Below are 27,100 nucleotides of genomic sequence, written 5' to 3' on the forward strand. Positions count from 1 at the left end.
TGTGTTATAGCTATAGAAATGTTTGAAGACGCTTGTAAACCCCTGGGATGAGTGCTGGGAAAGTAGAATGGCCATATCAAGCAAGCAAGCATCATCTAGTCAATCAATTCAAGGACTTGGCAAGGACAATTGCCAAGTAAAACAAATCACATCTTCATTTATTAAAGACAATTCCCAATTCATGTTTCCTCACAGCAAGAAGGTCCTGGGTCAAATCCCGGGTTCGAACAGGCAGGGGCCTTTCTGTGTGGAGTTTGCATGTTCTCCCCGTGCCTGTGTGGGTTTACTCCAGGTACTCCGGTTTCCTCCAACAGTCCAAAAACATGGACATTAGGTTGATTGGTAATTCTAAATTGCCCATAGGAGTGAGTGAGTGTGTGTGGTATATGTGTGGCCCTGTGATGGACTGGTGACCTGTCCAGGGTGTATCCCTGCCTTTCGCCCAATGTGTGCTGGGATAGGCTCCAGCAGACCCACGTGACCCTAATTAGGAATAAAGCGGGTATAGAAGATGGATGGAAATCCCAAGTCATAAAATAAACAATTAAAAAAAATACAACAAAGTCCTAGTTCAAGACCAAAGTCAAGAAAGGATAAAGTTTCCAAATAAATTTAAACCTAGGGATTGCAGAAACTTTAGGATCTGCTGCTTTAAACAGTGCAAAAGACATACCATCCCCTCCAAAAGTATTGGAACAGGAAGACCAGTTCAACAGCCTTTACACGTTTTTTGTACCTGGGTAACAAGAAGCACCTGTCAGTCACCTGTTCCAATATTTCTGCTCACCTAAAAAATTGGGTTCTCTGATACAAAATGTGTTCCCTGTTTTTCAACACATTTAGATGTAAATGCCTGGAAATAAAAGCTGAAATCATCAACTCTCTTTCTTGATCTGAAACACAAATCCACAGTAGTGCCATCTGAATTGTTCTTGCTATTCCAATACTTACGGAGGAAAGTGTAATATCTAGTAATAATGTTATCCTGCTGCTGCTACAGTGCTGTTTTTAATGCGTTTGAGCAAAACAAAATCCAATATGTACATCGTTAGATATCAGAATAGCAACACATTGCATTGAAAAAAAATGGCAGGGTCCTAAATGGTCCATCTTTAACGTTCATAAACCAAAGTCCCACATCTGCTGTGTTCACATTATAACAGTTTTCAATCCGCAGACATAATTAAAGACACATTTGAAATATTAAAATGAAACCTTTTCACACTTACTGTCTTCTGTTCATAAGTACAGACATTCTTACGTGTGTGTGTGTGTGTGTGTTACCCCTCATATGACTCTCTCCATGTGGAAAGTGACAGATGGTAAAGGAGAGATGAAGAGGGAAACTCGACACACATAGCATGACACCGGATCCTAAAAAAAAAGTTCTCCTGACATTAAGTGTGTGCGTGCGTGTGTGTTCTGAACCCTTCTCTGGGCATGTGGAAGTGTGTGACCTCTCACTAAACACAATATGAAACCATACACAGTCACACACCTTCTGACACCCTGTCAGACTGTGTGGATTGATAGCAAGCTACAACTGAAGGTCACACAGGGCACTTTCAAGGGGACAAGCTAGCACTGTAAGTTGTAAGAAAGACAAGTTCCACTTCATGTCCCCATAGTCAAGTCTAAAATCAGGAGAGAAAAGACTTAATTCAAAAAGTCCTAATTTGAGAAAGGTCCACCTCAGTTTCCACCTCGGGTTCCAAGTCAGGACAGAAAGGACTGAAGCCAAGAAATACACTTCCCAAATCTACTTAGATGAGTCCCAAGTAATGTCAGAGAAATCCCAATTCAATACCAAGAGAGATTTCAGGAGAGAAAAGACTTAAGTCAAGAAAGACAAGTTCCACCTCAAGAGAAAGGTCTCAAGTCAACTTAGAGAGTTCTAAATACTAAGACCAAGAGTACCAAGACAAGAAAGGCAGTCCAGAAAAACCAAACTGCTGTTCATCCCCATGCCAGGATCTTGCAATCTCCCTCAACTCTAAGATCTCACCTTCAGTCACTTCATGCAACCTTAGGGTAACCATGGACAAACAGCTGTCCTTTTCCTGTCACATTACTAATTTGACATTATCATGTCAATCGCTCCTTTTCATCAGAAAGATTTGCCCATTTTTGTCCACATGGGCCGCTCAGTTGTCGTTCAGTCTCTTGTCATTTTGAGACAAGACTACTGCAACTCTCTCCTGGTAGCTTTACCTTTGAGCACAGTTTGACCTCTGCATCTGACCAGCTGTACGACTTATTTTCATCCTTCCAAAGTTTTCCCACACCACCCCATTGCTGCGTTCGTCCACTGGCTTCTTGTAGCTGCTGCATCAGATGTAAAACACTAATGCTCGTCTACGAAGCCAAACATAGTACAGCTTTCTCTTACCTCAGAGCTCTGATAACTCCTCACACTGCACCACGCTCCTTCAGATCCTCCAGCACTGTACTATTGGTCCCACCATCCCTCAGGGTACAAGGAAGACCTGCATCAAATTCTGGCTTCCAGGTGGTAGAACGAGCTTTCCCTAGATGTCTGAACAGCTGAGTCACTGGCAGTCTTCAAACTTTGTCTAAAGACCTATCTCTCTGAAATACTTAAACTCACACTTAAAAACTGTGCCTTCTCTGTGCCTTTCTCGTTGTGTTAAGTTGTCTTTATTTGTGACATACACATTACAGCACAGTGAAATACTTTCTTCGCATATCCCATCCTTGGAGGCTGGGGTCAGAGCGCAGGGTCAGCCATGATACAGCGCCCCTGGAGCAGAAAGGGTTAAGGGCCTTGCTCAAGGGCCCAACAGTGGCAATTTGGCAGTGCTGGGGCTTAGACTATTGATTAAAAGTTTGTGAGTTCACACCCTCCCAGTGCCAAGGATTGAGTTAAAATCCCCCAATGCCAAGGTGTGAGTTCAAATCCCCCCTGAGTGCAAAGCTGTGAGTTCAAATCCCCCCAGTGCCAAGCTGTGTGTTCAAATCCCCTCAGTGCCAAGCTGTGTGTTCAAATCCCCTCAGTGCCAAGCTGTGTGTTCAAATCCCCTCAGTGCCAAGCTGTGTGTTCAAATCCCCTCAGTGCCAAGCTGTGTGTTCAAATCCCCCCAGTGCCAAGCTGTGTGTTCAAATCCCCCCAGTGCCAAGCTGTGTGTTCAAATCCCCCCAGTGCCAAGCTGTGTGTTCAAATTCCCTCAGTGCCAAGCTGTGTGTTCAAATCCCCTCAGTGCCAAGCTGTGTGTTCAAATCCCCTCAGTGCCAAGCTGTGTGTTCAAATCCCCCCAGTGCCAAGCTGTGTGTTCAAATCCCCCCAGTGCCAAGCTGTGTGTTCAAATCCCCTCAGTGCCAAGCTGTGTGTTCAAATCCCCCCAGTGCCAAGCTGTGTTCAAATCCCCCCAGTGCCAAGCTGTGTGTTCAAATCCCCTCAGTGCCAAGCTGTGTGTTCAAATCCCCCCAGTGCCAAGCTGTGTGTTCAAATCCCCCCAGTGCCAAGCTGTGTGTTCAAATCCCCCCAGTGCCAAGCTGTGTGTTCAAATCCCCTCAGTGCCAAGCTGTGTGTTCAAGTCCTCCCAGTGCTAAGCTGTGTGTTCAAATCCCCCCAGTGCCAAGCTGTATGTTCAAATCCCCCCAGTGCCAAGCTGTGTGTTCAAGTCCTCCCAGTGCTAAGCTGTGTGTTCAAATCCCCCCAGTGCCAAGCTGTGAGTTCAAATCCCCCCAATGTCAAGCTGTGAGTGCAAAGCTGCTACTTCTGGGCCTTTAAGCAAGGTCATCAACCCTCAACTACTGTAAATGTAAAAGAAAGTCCTGATTGAAAACAGAGGAATCTCAAGTCATAAAGAAAGGACAGTTATAGCTGCTATAAGGTAAGTGACAACAGAAACTAGCATCTATCCTAGACATTCTATGATGTTAAGTGTATCTATAAACAGATAAAAAGGTCGATTACGTCGTTCTTTAGTAAATATTAAAATAGCAGTCTTTTCCAGATCGCTGTGTTGTAAAAGAAAACACTTTGGGATGTTACACATAATACAATAACTCTAAATTAGTTTCCTTGTAAAATAAAGCTGCATTTAATTCTTATTCATTATTACTCTGAAACATTACATGACAATGAGACAAAGATCGATGACTCAGTAAAAATGATGCATTTATTCAGTGACCAACTTAAAATTTTGTTTAATATAACAAATATTTATTTATTATTTATTTTTTTTACATTTCATGCTCAAACCAAACATAATGCATAGAGGGGGAAATGCTCGTCATGCAGAAACCGATATATGGAGTATACACGCTTTCTCCAAGAATAAATATGCAAAAGATGTGAATACCGTTGGGGTTTTATCTTACAGTCAGACGGATGAAGATCATCATCATCAGGCAAAATAATCATCATCAGAATTCAAGTAGTACATTTTGTGCAGAATTATTGTGACGTGTTCATTTTATGTATGTGTGAAACATATATATATATTTTTTAGATATTTATTGGGAAATGAAAATATAATAAATAAATACATAAATAAGTAAATAAATAAATAAATAAATAAACTGATTAATTCAATTCACATTTTAAAGGGAATAAATCACATTAGCTGCATTGCATTCACATTCAGGAAAAAATGTCAGGATTGTTGGTACAGCAGTAACAAATTTTGTTAAAAAGAGATTTATTTAAAAATGTCTTTATAGAAATAAGTGTTTAAGGGTTTTTTTTCCGATTTATTTTGAAAAATTCTGATGAATTGCAAAACCGACTCAAAAACTGTGTGTGTGTTTGTGTGTGTGTGTGTGTGTGTGTGTGTGTGTGTGTTGCATAATGTGTCCACTATTCCTGTCATTCTTTCACTGAGTTCTTGTTCTTGTTCGCTAACAATTCCTCATTAATCATTCATGAGTGTAAAATATACACTTAGGCAAATGTGAAACAGTGTAAGCTGCAGCATGTCTATCTCTCTCTCTTTCTCTATCTCTCTCTCTCTCTCTCTCTCTCTCTCACACACACACACACACACACAACTTTATCCTTTACAGTAAAAATAAAACCAAACCTAACCTGTTGTAAGATTTCAGTTCATTAATAAACAAAATCTGACTGCATCGTCGCACTAAGGAAAGAAATGCTATATGTTCTTGATCAGTGAGCAATTTTTAAACTGAGATGGTGATCGAAGAGATTGGGAGCTTTTTTCTTTCTTTTTTCTCAGGAATGGTTTGTTAAACAAAAGAAAAAAAGCAGTCTAACAGTGCACGTGCTAAATCTTGTGAAGTCCTACCATTCAAACATTCATAATGTGAACACATTTCACTTGATACCTTTTCCTTAGGAAAAAAGAACGTTAAACTTTACCATGCACGAAGGTAAGAAGAAATACAGAACATACTGTAGATTCTAACTAGAAAAAAAACCAAAAACATTTAGTGTGCATCTAGTGTGATGCGTCTAAGTCTGAAGGAACTCGAGCGAATGCTACCATCAAAATGCTACACGGCGGATTGTTTACGTTCGGCAATCCACTTGATTTATTAAAATGCCCAAAAAAAGGGTTTCATAAACACCCTGATAGTTCACCACGGTGTACACAATCCAGTCCAAAAGTCTGACTCCAGTCAACTCAAACATGAACACTCCTCGTCATCCAGGGTCTGGGAAAACCTATCACATGGCTTCCACATACATGGACATAATTTACTTTTATAATAAAAACAGACTATAATACAGTTTTCTCAACCAGAAGGAACTTTCTAGCATTTTAAAATTTGTATGTAATGATTTATTTAATTCGACTAAGTGCTAGAGGTAGGGTGCTGGTGGCTCAGTGGTAGGTGTCTCGCCTACCAGCCGGAAGGCCTGGGTTTGTTTCCCAGCCAGTGCCCAAACCCCCGCCACTGGATGCAGTGCTGGTCCTAAGAAGGGCATCTGGTGTAAAACCTGTGCCAAGTTGTTGTGTGAACCAGTTGGTCTGCTGTGGTGACTCCTCACATGCATAGGGAGCAGCCAAAAGAACAACAACTAAAAGCTGGAGGTAAATTACTGTTAACTTCATGATGAGAAATGAGTTGTCACTTCATCTGAGGTAAAAGTCACTTTAAACATGAGGCTCATCATTTCCACTGATGGGAAATAATTATTAGTTTCATTTCTTGTCTTTGTGTTCGGTCACTGAGACGTTTTAAAGTCGTCTGTTCAGATAAATGCTATTCTCTGTTTAGATGATGACGTGAGTGAACAAGAGCAATAAGAGTGATATCTGATCTGATTGCTACAGCTATGGTCAAATTCTGACACTTAACAAAATAATATGAATAAAACATTGTGGTGAAACATACTTATGCTTTTTTGTTAAAATAGAGATCCCAGACTGTTAAGTAGTATAGTCTACACTACTGAATTGTATAATTATAGTATCTAGTATTAGAGCCTCCTCGTGGTCCAGAGGCAGGATCCCGCACTCTCATTGCCACGGCCCAGGTCCAGTTCCCGGGCAGGGAGCTAACCCAGCAACTGAAGAGTTACCTCTCAGTGCCGGCCCTAAGCCTGGATTAAATGGGAGGGTTGTGTCAGGAAAGGTATCCGGTGTAAAACCTGTGCCAAATTGAAACATGCGGACCAAATGATCCGCTGTGGTGACCCCAAACAGGGAGCAGTCGAAAGAACAACATAGTATCAAGTATTAATAAAAATTATTTCCACCACAGTGACATCCAATGGGTTTTCCCAGACTGCCACAACTACAACCAGTACGTTTTCTTATTGGCCGGAAACACTTATGACGATACTGCGATGTGAAATGTACAGAGTATTAATAATTAGTGGACTCGGACTTTTAGACTGGAATGTGCATAAATTCAAAGGCAAGCTATTCGTGTGGTATACTGAGTATTGATTGAGTAAATAAGGAATAATGCACAATCAACATGCGTCTTGCATAGTTATTAAGTTATTTGCACGGACGGGATGGAAAAGACAATCCCTTGTCAAAAAAACAAACAAAAAAAACCCCATATCACTGCAAACATTTTGGATATACTTTCTCAAGAGTCTTGGATTAGTCCATCAAGTCGAGGCACCAAGAAGTTTCAGAGCCGCTGCTTTCATTTTGAGTCCCAACGTCAGGCTTTGTTGATTCTGATTCGGACGTCTCCATGTCTTGGGTTTCCATAGATCCGTCATCCGCTAGCAGGCACTCGCGACTTGTGTTTCCCACTTTGCTCAAATCCGCCAGCAGGACAGTGTCTTCCTGGTCATCACTGACCTCTTCCAGGACCGTGTCCGGAATGTCAGTGTCTGATTCCAGATTTGGTTCGCTAGTGGACGGAGGATTGTGATGGATCGGATTTGTGTGGCTAGCGATTAGCAGGGAGTGAGTGGATGTTGGTGCGCTGGAAAGTAAATGAAGATCTAAAGAGACTTGGTTTGGTTTGTCCCGGTTGAACAGAACAGGCTGAGAGCGACTGATGCTAGCGAGGATCCCGTGATCCTGACCTGGTGCTTCCTGTTTCTTGTATCCTTTTGCTGGATAGAAGGAGGATGCAGATGTGTCATTGTTAATTAAACTTGATTTAGAAGATGTAGGATCACGGGTGCTGCTAGGATCAAAATGGGGAAGTTGTCCAAACACTTCGGGTTGTGCACCTGTCCGACCTCCACCTGCAACGATAGCTAGGTTAAGGTTTGGTGGTATAAGCTGGGCTAGCTTTACATGGCTAGCTGTTTTGCCAACTTATAGCAATCCATTATACCAGTACATCCAACACTCTTAGGCCAATTTAAAGTAACAAATCTGCTGTCTTTAAAGTTAGGAGGAAACCAGAGAACTCAAGGAAGCCCACAACAACAGAAACTCATAGATCCTGAACTTTAGATATAATCTAGATTAACATCTAGATATAACTCAAAACAGACAGTAACCAGAGCCCAGATAGAACCTGGTTTCCAAAGATGTGAGACAATAATCGTATGTACCACCTTTTTGTTTAATCTTATCTAGTCTAACTGTTCCCTCCACAAACCTAATTTTACACAAATTCCTTCTATTATACCAATTATGTTCATTCACACAAGACCAAGGTCCTATCTACATGAATGGCAAAACCTTGAACAACAAACAGATCTGACAAAAAATGGTGGTAACTAATGTGTAGTTCTAATTGTACAAATAAAGCAACAAGTCCTATATTTGTGCAAGCTTCAGCATAAGAATCTGATCAGAATCAACAGCACTGTGGTTTAAATACACAGTAGGATATGATGTACTGTACAACCGTTTTGTTTGCACATACCTATTTCTGACGTGTGGCTCCATGCGCTTGTTCCAATGTGGACGACGTTCTCAGCCACAGCGTGATCAGTCTGAAGGTGATGATGAGGATGATAAAGGCCTTGGGATTCCTGATGAGAGTGCACGCCGGTGGTGTATGCCGCGGTGTTTGTGTGTACCATGTGCACTCCATAGGGGTAAGAGGACATGGAGGTGGTGTAGTGATGAGCAGCTGCTTGCGCTTGTAGAAGGTGCATCATGTGATGCAGGTCCTTCGTTAGCTGAGACACTTCTTGGTTTAGGCTGACCATCTAGAGATGGGTAAGAAAACAATATAGACTTATGCCTGAGCAGTATGTTTATGCTACTTTCTGAGTAGCTTATTGACTGTTGAATCCCATATTTGAGATCAGGGATACAAAACCAGTTACAGAAACCGAAAGGGAACACCTGTACACCTGTTCATTCAGGCAACTATCCAGTCATGTAATACAGACCAAGATGTAACTCAGACACTGCTCTTTACAAATGTGATGAGCAGCAAAGCATCTCAGAAAGTCTTTTTGTATGGCCTGTCCACTTCAGGCACACTGTACCTATATGTTCTGCATTGTGGGATGCTTTTTTGCTCACCATGGTTGTAAAAAATAGCAAATTAACATTTAAGTCTGGCCAAAGCTCCTGTGTAAAGTCTGTTGAGTCTGTAGAGACTGTTTTCTGAAAATCCACAAATGGTAAAAGTCACCAAGTGTAGTTTTCCTGGTATTCCATCTTCTTTTCAGCCTCCATAGGTAGATATAACAGCTCTCTAGAGTTTCTAGTATTTTCTGATTTCCTTCCTGTCTACCTGTGATCCAATTTCAGACTCTAGAGATCTTGTCTTTTGGTCTGTATATCTTGACCTGTTGGTGGGAGAACTGGAAAATCTATAGAGTTGTTGCTTTAGAACCATGCAGAGGCCCTCTGAGGGGCAAGCACAGGTGCAGATCCAGGGCCAAGGGCATGGCCAGGGGCAGGTTCAGGGCCATGGGCAAGGCCAGGGAGATGCACAGGTCCAAGGGCATGGCCAAGGGCATGGCCAGGGGCAGGGGCAGGGGGATGGTCCAGGTACAAGGTCTGAACTGAGATTAAAACACCAGCTACAGTCAGACAGTCTCTGAGTTCACACTTCACTTACAATGTCCAACCATTCCAATGTGATGTTGATGAATGTGATTTGTACATTTTGTATGTTTTAACGAAACCCAAGAGTGCAGGGAGGATGGAAGAATGGAGGACAAAAATGGCCACTGCGAGGGATGAGGCAAGAGATTTTGTTTTTTTTGCAGCACTCCCCCTGGAATTATCTGCAGTGCGGAAACACACTGTGTCTTAATGTATGCTATACCTCACTGTACCTGCATCCCATCTGTTTGTGTGTGTGTGTGTGCTATTTTGGGTGCTAGCTTTTGGAGTGGACATTAAATCCCACAGTGAACTTTACAGTGAATAGATTATGTGGTTTGGCATGTGTCCACAATTACGTGAGAGTGATTGTGTCCTATCATTTTGCGCTGTCGGGAACTGGGAGTAGGGGACTATTTTCCACATTGTGTTTGTGTCAGTACCTTTTTATTGAGCTGACTGATGCTCTCTCGAACCTCCTCTGTATCCTGGAGCAGTGTGCTGTTCACCTGATCGTTACCTATAAACGAAACATGATAAATGGATGACAAAAGAAAGAGAGACATAAAAGATGGAGAGAAAAGTGTTTCTTATCTTGCAGCAATTTGGTGTATTTGTGTTGGTACATGGTAGTGGATGGCAGTGTGTGTGTGTGTGTTGTGTTACACACTGCTCTTAGTGTACCTTTTGCTGTGCTAGTGCTGCTCCCGCTGTGCTCGGCATTGAAGTGAAACACACGTCCATTATCCTCAATCCCGTCAACCACCCTGTCAGGCACACACACACAAATACATAAATGGACCAATTTCAAGTTCAATCAATAGAAGATGGTGTATGATGTCACTCAGTGTGGTACAGACGACTTTTCCGACATGGTACGAACCTTGGGCTGAGGTCAGGTGGTGCGAAGCAGCTGAGCGTAGGAATGAGGAGTTTGTTAGGTTTCCGTGCACTGAATCCCTCCTGAATCGTTTGAGGTGTGTCATGTAAAGGATGGTCAGATTTGGGGTGTGGTTTTGGAGATACGCTTTTACAGTTTCCTCTCACCGGGGAACGGCAGCGGCGTAGTGCGTTGAACTGCCGCAGCTCATCACCCAGCAGGTTCCCCAGGTTTGGGAGATGAAGGTTCCGGCGAGATCTCGATGCAGGAGAGAGGTGACAGTGTTCATCTGCTTCTCCGCCAGTTTCGATCATGCAGGAATGCTTTCCGTCTGTCATTGCTCTTGAGTTCATTCTGTTGTTCTGTATTTTTTATTTTGGGTGAGGTTACAATACAGTTGTTTCCAGAACATTTTATTTAAAAAAACAGATTGACGTGTTGCTAAGCAACCGTAAACATGATTCCACTTCCTAGATCTGTTTCCAAATTAGGATTTACGGGTTGAATTCAAAAGCAGAAAGATTTATGTAGGGAAAGTTCCTGGTATTCAGATTCGGGTTACAAAGGTGATTAACTGGAACTTCTAAGCTTCACGTTCACATTATTAAAATGACCTATATGTAGTTCACAACTCTGTGGTTGCCAGATTTTTTTAAGTAGGTTGCCAGATTTTTCTTAACTATTAGAAGTAGCATAAAAGCAGGAAATAATTTCAAAATGGAAATAAAGAAAGACTAATGGGTGAGATATGAATGATAATTTAACACTCATTCTTCAGCAGCAAATAGAATAGCGCTTGAGCCAGCTTTTTTTAATATATATTTCTATAACTCATGCTGTGCTGCTTACTCATGTCTGAAGGTCATGGTCATGAAATCAAGGTCATGAAATTGTAAAGTACTTGTTGATTTTATCACACACTGAATTCCCTATATTGACTTTTTGAATAAATAAAACAACACTAACATTTCAGTATTTCAGTATTCAATCCCTTAACACAACTCAATTCCACTTACGTGAGGGAACCTTGGAGAACGTGAGAACCTCGCAAGACCCTAAAGAAACAAAAGTAAAACAGCGTAAACACACAGACTAGCTAACACATCTTTCTTTCCTTTCTTTTTTTACTTTTATGTTATTAAAATGTGCTTTTTTGCTGGTGATTAAAGTTTATATTGAGACAGTGTCTGTAGGCCGGTTTGTGTGTTTTTAGTTTCCGTCTCAGCAGAACAACCCTCACGGTGTTTATTTCATTGGCGTGATCAGATTAGGAGTGTTTACGCTGTTACGCAACCTCATTATGCACACGATATTAACCAGAACAAATAGAACATATTAGCCTGAGAACACACTCTTCATGTACCTGGTTTACAAATAATGCGCTCATTTTCACACTCGTCCTGTCTCACCGGTGCTCAATTAGCCTCCTCGGCTGGACTTAATCAAACTAAACCTACGAATAATCAGGACATTGAACATTTCGAAACCCATGGATAATTCAAACATTCAGAACCCACTGTGCTTCAATCTGACAGCTGTAGCGCACTAGCTTTAGATAAAGTCAGTTCCATTTAGGAGCAGTTAGCATTGTTCTCAAGGTAGAAAATCCCATCACCTCTGCACAAATACATCTACTAGCCATCCATTTTCTATACCCACTTTATTCCTAATTAGGGTCACAGGGATTTGCTGGAGCCTATCCCACTACACATTGGGCGAAAGGTAGGGGTACACCCTGGACAGGTCGCCAGTCCATCACAGGGCCACATATATAGAGAGACAACCACACACACTCCTATGGGCAATTCAGAATCAACCTAATGTACATGTTTTTGGACTGTGCCCATGGGGAGAACATGCAAACTCCACACAGAAAGGACCCTATCTGAACCTGGGAGTCGAACCCAGGACCTTCTTGCTGTGAGGCAACAGTGCTAACCACTAAGCCATATTTTGTTTGTATTTAAATTCACATTTGTTTGGAGTTGTCCTCATATTTAAGTTATGCGTATTTCTGCTTCTCTTTAAGTTGCTATATAATTTGGTATTTCTGTTAATATTTGTATTTGTATTAAAGCTTTGTTCTTTTGTTCAAGCTTGTCAAAGGTTCTTGTCAAGCTCATGTTTGTTTTCATGTTTTAATTTGTATCTGTGTTTTTTATAAGGTTTGTATTTGTCTTTACATTAAAATGTAAAGACAAACACATTTAAGTTAATATTTGTTTTCTACATAAAGCTATATTTAAGATTCTATCTGTGTTGTTTGACTTTGTGTTTCTATTTACTTTTAAGTTTTTATTTTATTTTTCTATTTAAGTTTGTTTTAATTATTGTATTTGAACTGGTATTTATGTTTTGTTTTTCCTTACATTTAAAAAAAAATTGTACTTAAATTTGTATTTATGTTTGTTTTTATTTTCGCATTCAATTTTGTATTTGTATTTAGGATTGTGTTTGTGTTTTTATTTAAGTTTGTTTTTTGTTTTTTAAAAACATTTAAATTTGTAGTTAAGTTTGTTATTTATTTTTTATTTTTGTAATTATATTTATATTTCAGTTTGTTTTTATTGAATTTTATTTTTGTTATGATTTTTTAAGTTGGGATTTAAGTTTCTTTTAATATTTCATTTTAATTTATGTTCATATAGAAGTTAATATTAAATCTGATAATAATGGATAGGAAGTGATATAATAATAGTGTTTTTTTATATGTTGTAAATGCTGCATTGAGACTGTTTCTTGGAATGGTGTATGTGTGTGAGTGTTTACCTCAGCCTCACTACCCTCTCTCAGGTTGTAGGTGAGGTTGTGGTGGATGTCTGCAGTAAACACGCTGGCGTATTCGGGATAAAGCTCCAGCACCTCCCTCAACCCTTTAACGCTAATGTACTGCAGGTCGCAATACGTCAGTGCCTTCACGTCTGCATTCGTCTTAATCACCTGATCCTGTCCCGGTAGGTCCGAGCCAATCAGGTCACCCTTTCCTGCGATGATATTCATAGAGTGTTATTTACTTTTGCAAATAAAAATGTATGTGTGAGTCTGGTACATTTTAAACAAATATATAACAGAGAACAGATAACAGTTAAAATGATATAAGATTAATTAGACTAATTACAATAGTATGTTATGGTTAAACCAGGAATTAGCATTACAGTAAACAGACTAAACCAAGAACCAGCATTAAGGCAAACAGACTAAACCATTAACAAGCATTAAGGTGAACAGACTAAACCAAGATATAGCGTTACAGTAAACAGGCTAATACAGGAACTAGCATTACAGCGATCATGCTAAACTGCAAACTAGTGTTAGAGTAATCAGGCTACCCCAGGAACATTACAGTAACATTACACTGTATACACTGTAAAGTACAGCTAAGATGATTACACTGTATACAATGTAAAGTACAGCTAAGATGATAGATAATTGTTCATTACATTGTAATAGCAGTTTTAAAATCTGTTCCACACAGCATTTTACAATGTTATAACACAGATATAACAATACTTAAAAACAAAAATCCTTTCATCTACCTGATAACAAACAGGAAGAAGAACAGACTGGAGTAGGATATGCTAATCTACACTTTTGTATGCTGTTATACAACTTACACACAACCTGAGCATAGTCTGTTGTGTTATAACTTCATTATAACAGATATAATGCAGACTAATAAAACAAACAAAACCCAACACTTTTACCACAGACTGAAATAAGATACACTAAGCTGCACTGTACACACTGTTCTATGCAACAACAATAGTACATTACTATTTATTATTTATGTATGTGTTAAAAAAAAGTAAAAATCCCTTCCATCTGACTGACAAAATGAACAGGAAGTGTAGAGTCAGGATAGCGAGCACCGTGCCACCATGAAGCATCTCCAGAGGAAGCACCACAAGACCGAAAATTAACTGCACTTCATATGCTTGCATATACAAATGGAATATATTGTTATAACATAGTACAGCATATATTTCTGATAGCTAAGACAAACTGAAGAAATAAGCGGCGCTAATCTGTACTGTATATGCTGTTACATACAGGTTTGAATATAGTTTATTACATTGTTATTACACATGAATAACTGATAAAAACTAAAATCTTTTTAGTTAATTGCAACTCAAACAAAAAGAACAACATATTTGAATGGTATATGCTAATACTCAATAAATATGCTGTTATATACAACCTGCACCATTAGATATAGTTTATTACATTGTTATTGCACGTATATAATAAAACAGGAAGAAAAACAGACTTAAATAGCTAATACATGGTTGATTGTAGTTTATTACATTGTTGTAACAGAGATTTAAACCTCCAAAAGAATCAAGAAGTGCAGAATGAAATAAATAGCACTAATCTGCACTCCATACCGTTATATCCAGCTAAAATTATACATTATAGTTCACAACACTCCAAGTTTCACACAAGCAAAAGTCCCCCCCCAACACACACACCTGACTGGAAGTGTGAACAGGAAGTACTGACCCAGTATAGCGAGCACCATGCTGTCCTTCAGAACCTCCAGGGAGCCAGAGCAGACAAAGTAGTTAGCGTGGAGCGCATCTCCCTGGCGGATCAGATACTCGCCCGGTGCACAGAACGAGGTTTTGATGTGCAGCGATAACGAACGCAGACAGCCGCGACTCGCGCCTTCAAACACAGGAAGCTGCAGGATGTCCTTGTTCAGGTGCATGGCGATGTCGGCTCGGAGCTCGTCCGGAAAATCATGCAGGAGCTGTGGATGGAGAGGAACATGAAGCACAACTACATCAGACTTCATTAAGTTGACTCAAAGAGATCATGTGACCTAAGAAATCCAGCATATTGGCTAATAGCATTTAATTAAGATCATTTACTACATTTATTGGCTTGTCTTTAAGTGTCCTAGCTAGCTAACTGAACTCACTATCAGGTTATTCGATTTATCTTTTTCTCTTTTTCAAGTGGCAGACAAGCTGTTATGCTAAGTTCTGTGGTAGCAAGAAACACAAGTGATTTATTTTTATCCGCTGTGCTGAGTAGCATCCAGGAAGTGGAGCAAAACTGCTAAAATGTTTTAGTTAGCTAGCTAGTACAGTGGTCAGATTACTCTTTGCTAGAAGAAGTAACTCTTTTTATATTACACATTTTACTTTACCTGATTATTAGCGATTGGCAGCTTTACCCGGTACATCTAGATGCCTTGTAATCATCAATTCATGTGTACATCCTACAAATCACTATTAATTAATAACAGAGCTCTCATTGCTTACCTCGTTAGCGTCGATCCCATTGTTAACGGACCAGGTGGTCTGGAAATACTCAAGCATGCGCTGCTTCAGCTGCTGTGGCAGTCGGTGGACTCGTATAAAGTCCTTCAGATCCTTCATGCGCGTGTGATACAGCGAGCGGCGGGAATACATGCGCTGGATGATAGCCGTCACATTTCCGAACACCACTGCATGCATGAGAGCTGTAACAAGAAGCAGAAGAAGACTTTATTATCGCCATACTTACATTACACACAGCGGAATTCTTTTCTTCTAATATCCCAGCTGAGGAAGTTGGGGTCAGAGCACAAGGGCAGCTATGATACAGCACCCTAGAGGGTTAAGGACCTTGCTCATTTGCACAGCAGTGGCAGCTTGGCAGTGCTGGGGCTTGAATCCCGACCGTCGGATCAACAACCCCCAGCCTTAACCACTTGAGATACCACTGCCCCCAACCCTTCACATGCTAGCTGGTTAAACCCAAACTGAATAACGTTGGCTGGTTGTTTGTTACATGCTATAGTCACAAATTAGCAGCACAAGCTAACTGTACTGTTGTTGTTGTTTTGTTGTTCTTCAGCTGCTCCCAGTTTCGATTTGACACAGGTTTTACCCCGAATGCCCTTCCTGACACAACCCTCCCATTTTATCCGGGCTTGGGACTGGCACTAAGAGTTAACTCTTCAGTGGCTGGGTTACCTCTCTGCCCGGGAATCGAACGCAGGCTGTGGCAATGAGAGCGCAGGATCCTGCCTCTGGACCACCAGGAGTCAATACAAGCTAACTGTACTACTGTAGCTAAATACAGTAACGTCACTCATCACATTTCAGGCGCAGTTATATGACACGATAAGGTTAAGCTGAGATTATGAATTTTTATCCCATTTATAAACAATAAACAGGAGTGAACTTCATGTAGGAACTAAATGAACTGAAAAATTGGCTGGATGAAGCCAAACTGTTATCAGGGGCGGTGGTAGCTCAAGTGGTTAAGGCTCTGGGTCGTTGACTGGAATATCAGGGTTCAAGCTGCCACCGTTGGGCCCTTGAGCAAGGCCCCTAACCCACCCTGCTCCAGAGCCGCTGCATCCTGGTTGACCCTGTGCTCTGACCCCAACCCCCAAGGATGGGATGTGCGAAGAAAGAATTTCACTGTGCAGTAATGTATATGTGACAAATAAAGACAGCTTAAGCGAACGTACACGGAATAAGAATTGTGTTGTGTAATTAAGTGAGTACCTCCGATCAGCATGGTGCAGATGGAGAAGATTTTCTCGGCGTCTGTGTTAGCGCATACATTTCCGAATCCGACGCTGGTGAGGCTGCTGAGGGTGAAGTACAGAGATGCGATGTAGGCGCTTCGTACCGTCGGACCTCCGAACGTGCTGTTCACGTATGGGCTCTCCAAGCGCTTTCCCAGCTCATGCAGCCAACCTGAAACAGACAACATCCAGACAGTCCAAATGTTTGATCCATTCACCAAAAAGCAAAAGTGTGTGTGTGTGTGTGTTACCGATGTCCCAGTCTTGCTGGTTAGCGTTGCGCTCCATCTCCTTCCGTCCGATGACGTACCAGATGCACGCCATCCAGTGAGCGAGCAGAGCGAACATGGACATGAGGAGTGTGAGCACCATGGCACTGTACTGAGAGTAACGATCCAGCTTCTGAAGCAAACGCAGCAGTCGCAGCAGACGTACCGTCTTCAGCAGATGAACCAGAGATGTCTAACACACACACACACACGTTTGACCTTCCTGATCTAAAACTCGCACTGAAGACTCCTTCCAGAAAAGTCTAATATACAACACACCTGCATTATTCTCATGAACTTTTTTTCTACTTACGACAGTGATGTTGAAGGCATAAAGGAGGTCGAAGGGCAGCGCAGCCACCAAATCTACGAAGAACCACGTAGCAGCGTAGTGGATGCAGATAGAGCGAGAATCGTAAACCACCTGCCCGGACTGGCTCACATAGGTGGTGCGGAAATTCAGGATGATATCTGTGAGGAGACAGAGAGAAATAGTGACGGTGTTGGAAAGACGCTCCTAGAGGTCACATGATTTTCAGAAAGATCTCACAGAGGATGAAGTCCTCACCGAGGATGAAGAGCATCTCCACGGCGATGTCCGAGACGATGGTGCTCCTGGCCTCCGTGTCCGATTCCACATACGGCGTGAAGCACACATTGTACGGCACCGTCACAGCCACGTAGAACGTTGCCAGGAGGATCATCCAATCCCACAATGCCTTGCTGATGCTGTAGTGGAGAAGGATGAAGCGGGATTTCTGCACCGCCGCAACCTTGTACTCCGGAAGTGATGGCTTCTCGAACATGTTCTGTTCAGAAAAAAAGCTTCTGAATAGTTCACACTGTGGGATCACCATCAGAAACTTTATTATATAGAGAAGCATTTTAGGCCCATGTTGTTTTGGTTGATGTGATGATGGTAAAGTGCGTAATGGGAAATATTTACAACGTGAATAAAACATAGTACACAGAACATCTGATGCTCTTCAGGGAACCTTTTAAGGGCTCTCCAGAGAAAAAAACAAGTACACTGTTCCTCTGGGGAATCTTTACAAGGTTCCTTGGAGAACACCTGATGTTTTCACCCATAAAGCAGCCAGGAAAAGTTCTTAAGAGTTCTAGGAAAGAACATGACCATCATGTGGAAGGATTTTTTCAGTTTATTGTGAATGGTGAAAGAATCATGGGCCACAGTGTGCTTATTTATTTATTTATTTATTTATTTTACACAATGCTTCAAAAGCTCCACCAAGCTTTTTCTTATCAACCTGGAATCAATCCAACGACCTTAACTTTTAACCAGAACTAAATGACAGATATTTTATGGCTCTTAAAGGGTTCTATGGTCATTCCTCTTGCACCAAAAAGTGTTTGCCCTTGAGTCCAAGAAGAACCTCTTAATTATCCAAAGATAATTAAAGCCTTTGGAGAAGAGCTGTATAGAAGCTATCGTGATGGACAGATTTTGCAGCACTGACTCATTTACTTGAGATGAGAAAAAAGTTGTTTCCATGGTTACATCCTGCTACGAGAACACAATAAGTATGAAATTTGCTAGCTAGCATTATTTAGTCAGCTTGCATTGTGCTTCAGATTTCTTTTTCCTCAAAGTGTTTTCTTTGTCATGACCCAACCTCTACAACATCCTTTTCATATATGTTATAGCAGAAACTCCTCTGTCCTGAAGATATCAGAAACCCGCTAACTGACACTGGAGACTTCTTCCATAAATGTTAACTAAAATGTCTTCAGACAGCAAACCTATCAACGACTACACAGTGTTTGTTTTTTTTACTCAACACCTTCTGACCAATTAGAATCCACAGTCCACCAGCACTGTAAAACAGGACAACATACGAACCTCAGTTCAACATAATGCAACATTATGTCTGTTCGATTTGACCTCTGGTGACCCCATGACCTCATTCATAACTTGTATATAAGCTTTTCTTCACATTCTGTCAAATTAAGGATCCACGGTGGAAAAAGGTGATGTTTTTAGCATCACATGTCCTTCTGTCCACCTTCTACATCTCCACTGGACTTTAATCATCACCTCGAATCACCTTCCTCTTCCATTCCGGCTTCATTAACCTCAGCGACCAGTCTCCAGAGAGTCAGCAAAAGACTTCCTTATAATCCTTCCCTGGCTGTAAATCCTGATTCTAGTCTGCTTTATCAGCTGCAAGAGGTCGTGGAAAGCTATTTTCTTCTCATCAGTGGAAGAGGAAACATGGCAAGATTCAAAACGTTTCCGTTTTTTTTATAAACAATGCCCAAGATCGAACTGTATTCAGGAACATTGTGATGTAATTTCTGCAGCGTTTACGTGAATAAAACACATGCAATGATACGTGAAACTTGAAGTACCACAATCTAGCTACTTAACAAAAAATTATAGCTGTGTGTGTGTGTGTGTGTGTTTGCGTTAGCATAATGTAAAAAATATGTATAACATCAGCTTTACATCTGCCTTGTTCACACAAATTTCAGATATTTAATATAATTTATTACATGATCATTAATCACGTGAGAGCTTTATTATAAACTACTCAAATTAACCCAGAATGTGTGTGTTTGTGTGTGTGCATTCAGTTTACTAGAGTAAAAAACCCTAAAACAATGCTGTGAACGCCACTTCAGTTGTTTTTGAAGCTGGTAACCATGGCAACCTCAGACTAACGAGTGCAGGCCGAGTGAAGGTGGCAAACGAGGTGCCATTCCAGCTACTTTATAATGACCCCAGCTCCTTTTCATTTAGCTGGAGCACTTCTTTCGGGGGCACTTTTAATCTTGCGACAAATTATGGAAAAGAGATTACAGAGGTGAAGGAGAGAGAGAGAGAGAGCGAGAGAGAGAGAGATAGAGCGGGGCAGGGGGGGCAGAAAGAGATAGAGCGGGAGAGAGAGAGAGGGAGAGACATCGAGAGAGAGGGAGAAACAGAGAGATAGAAGGAAAGACAGAGGGAGAGAAGGAGAGAGAGAGGGGGAGACAGAAAGAGATAGAGTGAGAGAGAGAAGGAGAGAGAGAGACAGAAAGAGAAAGAGCGAGAAAGAGAAGGGGAGAAAGAGAGAGAGACAGAAAGAGATAGATCGAGAGAGAGAAGGAGAGAGAGGGAGAGACAGAAAGAGATAGAGTGAGATAGAGAAGGAGTGAGAGAGAGAGAGAGAGAGAGAGAGAGAGAGACAGAGTGGTGATATTCTTATTGGTTTGGTGGTAACAGTCTATATTAAGGTCGCAAGCTCCAAATTCAAGCATACTCCCTATTCACAAAAAACAAGTACACTGTGTAGCACACTATGTAGCAACATAGCTCCCATAATGCCTTGGGTATAACTCAAATCATATATTTCATAAGCTGAGGATTTATAAAACTGAAAACTGTAAAAATCTGCCTGTCTCAAGTGAAATAAGTACTGACTAGTGTCTTAGACAAGATATCAGTGTGTCCATGAGAAAGTGTACAAAGCCCGGCTAGTGATATCCCTACTTAATAAAAAGACATTCCTCGAGGTAGGAACATGAGGGATCGAGAAAATTACGAAGTAGGTCACAAAGTAGTGACACAAGACCACAAGATAATTAATCATTAGTCATGACTTTAGCGAACAATGAAAGATAGCCTCAAGGTACTAAAGTGAGGAATATATGTAACATATAAAGTTGTGGCTATGATTTAGTAACACAGTGAGAATGAGATAACTAAGGCTACGTCTCGATCCACTCCCTAGTTCACTAGTCAAGGCACTGATGAAGGAGTCGACAATATAAAGTTCTGTCTTAAAGGCACAATCCTTCCAGATCCCTAGAAAAAGATTGATGTTCACTATGTGGCCTTCTGTCATATTTCATATTTGAAGTGTCTCAGCTTGGCGGACGAACGAAACTCATCTTCATAAAAAACTTCATATAAAGACGTAAGTAGCTTGTTATTGCTCTCAAATGCTTAGCGTAAGTTAGCTTTATTTGGTGTTCTATATACGGTTTGTTTGACTTGTAAGTGTTTAATGATGTCAAATTAAAAAACCTAGCGAGATTTTTTTATAACGTAACTTTAAACAAAAAAATGAAAAGGTAAGAGAAATGTGAAATGCAAGTAGATAATCATCAAACATCGAGTCATCAGGATACCAATGTGTAATGAGCCACAGTTCTTACCAGTGCCTTACCTAGGGAGCTAATGTGAAGTAACAAAATAACAAAGTTGTCGCAAGACTAACACCACAAGATGAAGCTAATTTGTGTTTAGGCTGTTTACTATAAAGCTAATTTGTGTTTATTCTGTTTACTATGAAGCTAGTTTGTGTTTAGACTGTTTACTATGAAGCTAGTTTGTGTTTAGGCTGTTTAGTATAAAGCTAATTTGTGTTTAGGCTGTTTACTATAAAGCTAATTTGTGTTTAGGCTGTTTACTATAAAGCTAATTTATGTTTAACCTGTTTCCTATAAAGCTAATTTGTGTTTAGGCTGTTTACTATAAAGCTAATTTGCGTTTACCCTGTTTCCTATAAAGCTAATTTGTCTTCAACCTGTTTCCTATAAAGCTAATTTGTGTTTATTCTGTTTACTATAAAGCTAATTTGTGTTTATTCTGTTTCCTATAAAGCTAGTTTGTGTTTACCCTCTTTACTATAAAGCTACTTTGTGTTTAGGCTGTTTAGTATAAAGCTAATTTGTGTTTAGGCTGTTTACTATAAAGCTAATTTGTGTTTAGGCTGTTTACTATAAAGCTAATTTGTATTTATTCTGTTTACTATAAAGCTAATTTGTCTTCAACATGTTTCCTATAAAGCTAGTTTGTGTTTATTCTGTTTACTATAAAGCTAATTTGTGTTTAACCTGTTTCCTATAAAGCTAGTTTGTGTTTAGGCTGTTTACTATAAAGCTAATTTATGTTTAATCTGTTTCCTATAAAGCTAATTTGTGTTTAGGCTGTTTACTATAAAGCTAATTTGCGTTTACCCTGTTTCCTATAAAGCTAGTTTGTGTTTAGGCTGTTTACTATAAAGCTAATTTGTGTTTAACCTGTTTCCTATAAAGCTAGTTTGTGTTTAGGCTGTTTACTATAAAGCTAATTTGTGTTTAACCTGTTTCCTATAAAGCTAGTTTGTGTTTAGGCTGTTTACTATAAAGCTAATTTGTGTTTAACCTGTTTCCTATAAAGCTAGTTTGTGTTTAGGCTGTTTACTATAAAGCTAATTTATGTTTAATCTGTTTCCTATAAAGCTAATTTGTGTTTAGGCTGTTTACTATAAAGCTAATTTGTGTTTAGGCTGTTTACTATAAAGCTAGTTTGCGTTTACCCTGTTTCCTATAAAGCTAATTTATGTTTAATCTGTTTCCTATAAAGCTAGTTTGTGTTTAGGCTGTTTACTATAAAGCTAATTTGTGTTTAACCTGTTTCCTATAAAGCTAGTTTGTGTTTAGGCTGTTTACTATAAAGCTAATTTGTGTTTAACCTGTTTCCTATAAAGCTAGTTTGTGTTTAGGCTGTTTACTATAAAGCTAATTTGTGTTTAACCTGTTTCCTATAAAGCTAGTTTGTGTTTAGGCTGTTTACTATAAAGCTAATTTGTGTTTAACCTGTTTCCTATAAAGCTAGTTTGTGTTTAGGCTGTTTACTATAAAGCTAATTTATGTTTAATCTGTTTCCTATAAAGCTAATTTGTGTTTAGGCTGTTTACTATAAAGCTAATTTGCGTTTACCCTGTTTCCTATAAAGCTAGTTTGTGTTTAGGCTGTTTACTATAAAGCTAATTTGTGTTTAACCTGTTTCCTATAAAGCTAGTTTGTGTTTAGGCTGTTTACTATAAAGCTAATTTGTGTTTAACCTGTTTCCTATAAAGCTAGTTTGTGTTTAGGCTGTTTACTATAAAGCTAATTTGTGTTTAACCTGTTTCCTATAAAGCTAGTTTGTGTTTAGGCTGTTTACTATAAAGCTAATTTGTGTTTAACCTGTTTCCTATAAAGCTAGTTTGTGTTTAGGCTGTTTACTATAAAGCTAATTTATGTTTAATCTGTTTCCTATAAAGCTAATTTGTGTTTAGGCTGTTTACTATAAAGCTAATTTGTGTTTAGGCTGTTTACTATAAAGCTAATTTGTGTTTAGGCTGTTTACTATAAAGCTAGTTTGCGTTTACCCTGTTTCCTATAAAGCTAATTTATGTTTAATCTGTTTCCTATAAAGCTAATTTGTGTTTAGGCTGTTTACTATAAAGCTAATTTATGTTTATTCTGTTTCCTATAAAGCTAATTTGTGTTTAGGCTGTTTACTATAAAGCTAGTTTGTGTTTAGGCTGTTTACTATAAAGCTAGTTTGCATTTAGGCTGTTTACTATAAAGCTAGTTTGCGTTTACCCTGTTTCCTATAAAGCTAATTTATGTTTAATCTGTTTCCTATAAAGCTAATTTGTGTTTAGGCTGTTTACTATAAAGCTAATTTATGTTTATTCTGTTTCCTATAAAGCTAATTTGTGTTTAGGCTGTTTACTATAAAGCTAATTTATGTTTAGGCTGTTTACTATAAAGCTAATTTATGTTTATTCTGTTTCCTATAAAGCTAATTTGTGTTTAGGCTGTTTACTATAAAGCTAATTTATGTTTAATCTGTTTCCTATAAAGCTAATTTGTGTTTAATCTGTTTACTATAAAGCTAATTTATGTTTAATCTGTTTACTATAAAGCTAATTTGTGTTTAGGCTGTTTACTATAAAGCTAGTTTGAGTTTACCCTGTTTCCTATAAAGCTAATTTGTCTTCAACCTGTTTCCTATAAAGCTAATTTGTGTTTAATCTGTTTACTATAAAGCTAATTTGTGTTTAGGCTGTTTACTATAAAGCTAATTTGTGTTTAGGCTGTTTACTATAAAGCTAGTTTGAGTTTACCCTGTTTCCTATAAAGCTAATTTGTCTTCAACCTGTTTCCTATAAAGCTAATTTGTGTTTAATCTGTTTACTATAAAGCTAATTTGTGTTTAATCTGTTTACTATAAAGCTAATTTGTGTTTAGGCTGTTTACTATAAAGCTAATTTATGTTTAATCTGTTTACTATAAAGCTAATTTGTGTTTAGGCTGTTTACTATAAAGCTAATTTATGTTTAATCTGTTTCCTATAAAGCTAATTTGTGTTTACCCTGTTTCCTATAAAGCTAATTTGTCTTCAACCTGTTTCCTATAAAGCTAATTTGTGTTTAATCTGTTTACTATAAAGCTAATTTGTGTTTACCCTGTTTCCTATAAAGCTAGTTTGTCTTCAACCTGTTTCCTATAAAGCTAATTTGTGTTTAGGCTGTTTACTATAAGGCTAATTTGTTTTTAGGCTGTTTACTATAAAGCTAGTTCTGCTTAGCCTGTTTACTATGAAGCTAGTTTGTGTTTACACTGAAGATCCAGGAATGTGAGTAAATGATGAACAAGAGGTAAAGTGTGAGAACAAGATACAAGATAGACAACAATAACGTGAGGGAATGAGATTTTATGGCTTTTGTTTAATGATGACGATGGTATTTAATTAGTTACGAGGTCGTGACCATGCAATATGTCGGTAAAGGAGGATGCTCTCAGTGGGGTGTGTAAAAGTGTGTGTTTTCCTCTCAGCGGCGTGTGACAGGTCAGTCAGCCCTGAACGTCTCACAAGAAAAATGGGTTACTGCTGAGTGTAAAATAAGGAGTGATAGAAAAGAGAGAGTAACTGAAAGAGATAGATGTGTGTGTGTGTGTGTGTGTGTGTAGGGGGAATTGTAGCCTCTCGTTATTCTTTCAGCAATGTATCATAGCTCCACGCAGGAAGAAATGTTGGCTATGTGGATTTTTCATCTCTTTAACGCTATAAATACTTTAAATCATGTAGAGACCTTTAATGCTTTAATGTGGACCATTTATTAATTCCCCTCAAATTTTCACAAAAAAAAAATCATCTTTATTCTCCAACATTTTGTAAATCATAAATGAGCTGTTTGAGGGTGACCTGGAAAGCACAGAAAAAAAAGAGAGAAAGATTCTCAACACCTGCTACAGCTTCCTGAAAGTGGACCAGTCATCAATCAAAGGTGCGTACACACACACACACACACACACACACACAGGGAAGCGAAAGAGAGATAGATGAGTGCCGTAACACTTTTGGATGTGTGCTGCTAAGACATGTGAGTTATCAGAGTCATGCTTAGACAGCATTAAACAAAAGACACAGAATGAAAGGAGAGAGAGAGAGATGAAGAGATGAGAGATTTTTGATTAACCCAATAAAAAGAATGAATATTGAATTAGCCAGGGAACATCTGAAAACAGATACGACACACTTCCACTATTCTTCAGTAGTAACTGCAGTGTTTTCAATAAATAAACAGTAATCTAATAGTTTCTATATATACCTGCATGATTAGGACATTCCCACACACATCTCTAATTGGACCAGAGTGATATAGCTGAGGTTGAGGAACTGTCAGATATTTGGTTCCTGCTCCTGAGCTCCATGCCTAGCTCTTTTAAAACGTTTCTTTATGTATGATACAGCATCCTCCTTCCTTGGCTTTAAATAAAACTGCATTTAACCAGAAAGGTGTACTTATTTTTGTCCACCTACGCTCAGTAACATGGTCAGCATCAACCACAGTGGACCTAAACTTAGTGAACCTAGACAAGAGGCTAAGAAATAACCACTACACCCCTCAGAGCTGACCTAATGGTGCGGTCCAGCAGTGTAACGGCTGCAATCAACTCAACTCACAGTGCCTTGGGGAGGAGAGGAAACATCTCAGACAGGCAGAGCTGGTCCCGGATGCCAGGCAGAGATGACTGAAAGTACAGGTTCTCCCAGTGGAGGTTTGCTATAGAGGATTTGGGACACGGGCAAGCCATAAAAGAACACTCAGATTCAGATGAATGGGTGGTTAATGGTGAAAAGGAAGGGCACCAGAATGACCATTGGGTAGTCTGGTAGAGGAGGGTGAGGGGGTGTATCTGAGACAAATGAGTGCTTCCCTTTGGAGATGTAAGAAGGGCAGTGTCTACATCAACAAATCATCTAAAAAGGTGGTGTGAGCCCCTGTAACAGTTCTGCCACCCAAAAACCACCTGCCACCACCTCATTCGTATGTCCAGAAGATCTACAGACAGAAACCTCATCCATGGTTTGGTCAAAATTGCATGTTTGTGGGTTTTGTGTAGTCTGATTACAAGCAGAATGGCCAAAACAGGCAAGATGTTCACAGGCGGATAAGCAAGAATGTTTTCTAGAAAGTTCTGATAAGTTGTTCAGTCCCTCAGTCCCCGGAATACTACCTTAATTGGTGAAATGACAAGCGCACGGTTCTTTTTTTAAGCTCCTACTAGTGAAGACACATTGGTAATGACTTTCTATGGGAGCTGCAGTCATGTTCGAATCTCGGCCTTCGGGCTTTATGTGTGTCATGATGATGTCACACGACACAAATCTGAATGTTGATGGGTGTCGTGTGGCTCTGGTTCTGGTAGGTGGACACGTTTATGTAGCACACAAGAAGCATCTAGAGCTATTTGCTTAAATATCACATCTTTAATGAACATAGTAATATAGTCTGGCTAGTAGGTAGTATGTTGTTAGCAAAGAACAGCTCAGGATAAGCAAAAATAGCAACTAGCTGCATTTAAGAGAGCTAGCATGGCTAATGTTTGAAACTATCATACTACAGTATTCTAAAATTCACTATGTGTGTTTTTCATTTTGTGTGTGTGTGTGTGTTTAGTCTACAGCAGACGAGTTATTTTCTGTTCTGGTTCACATCACAGCGTAATAATTTCATATTTAACAGATGATTGGTTTCTTGCTGTCGTTGCTGTCGTCTCGAGGGTGGTGTTTGGCTCTGAACATTGTGTTTCAGAAACTCATGCAGCTCTGTGCGAGCAGTGAGACGGAGAAAAGCGACGTTCGCAGACGAAGCCTCATTATTTTTGCCCCCCTGTTACAGCATTTTAGGGCTTTGCTTTGTTTATTTTTTAAATATAAGATATAATTAGTTTAGCAGGT

General features: G+C 39.6%; 1 protein-coding gene across 1 annotated transcript in view; it reads right to left on the reverse strand.

Moving 5' to 3' along the window:
* Positions 1-4,159: 4,159 nt before the first annotated feature.
* Positions 4,160-27,100, reverse strand: part of kcnh4b (potassium voltage-gated channel, subfamily H (eag-related), member 4b) — a 36,052-nt gene continuing 13,111 nt past the window's right edge. The window contains exons 5-17 of the mRNA XM_058405547.1: positions 17,663-17,903; positions 17,408-17,565; positions 17,077-17,287; positions 16,803-16,997; positions 15,567-15,766; positions 14,800-15,049; positions 13,069-13,283; positions 11,316-11,354; positions 10,303-10,661; positions 10,104-10,186; positions 9,863-9,939; positions 8,278-8,566; positions 4,160-7,645 (exon numbers count right to left, since the gene is read on the reverse strand). Coding sequence (XP_058261530.1) covers positions 7,044-7,645; positions 8,278-8,566; positions 9,863-9,939; positions 10,104-10,186; positions 10,303-10,661; positions 11,316-11,354; positions 13,069-13,283; positions 14,800-15,049; positions 15,567-15,766; positions 16,803-16,997; positions 17,077-17,287; positions 17,408-17,565; positions 17,663-17,903 — 2,919 coding nt within the window. The 3' untranslated portion in view covers positions 4,160-7,043. The remainder of the gene's footprint in view (positions 7,646-8,277; positions 8,567-9,862; positions 9,940-10,103; positions 10,187-10,302; positions 10,662-11,315; positions 11,355-13,068; positions 13,284-14,799; positions 15,050-15,566; positions 15,767-16,802; positions 16,998-17,076; positions 17,288-17,407; positions 17,566-17,662; positions 17,904-27,100) is intronic.

Source organism: Hemibagrus wyckioides, linkage group LG13, assembly GCF_019097595.1.
Source record: "Hemibagrus wyckioides isolate EC202008001 linkage group LG13, SWU_Hwy_1.0, whole genome shotgun sequence".
Lineage (NCBI taxonomy): Eukaryota > Metazoa > Chordata > Actinopteri > Siluriformes > Bagridae > Hemibagrus > Hemibagrus wyckioides.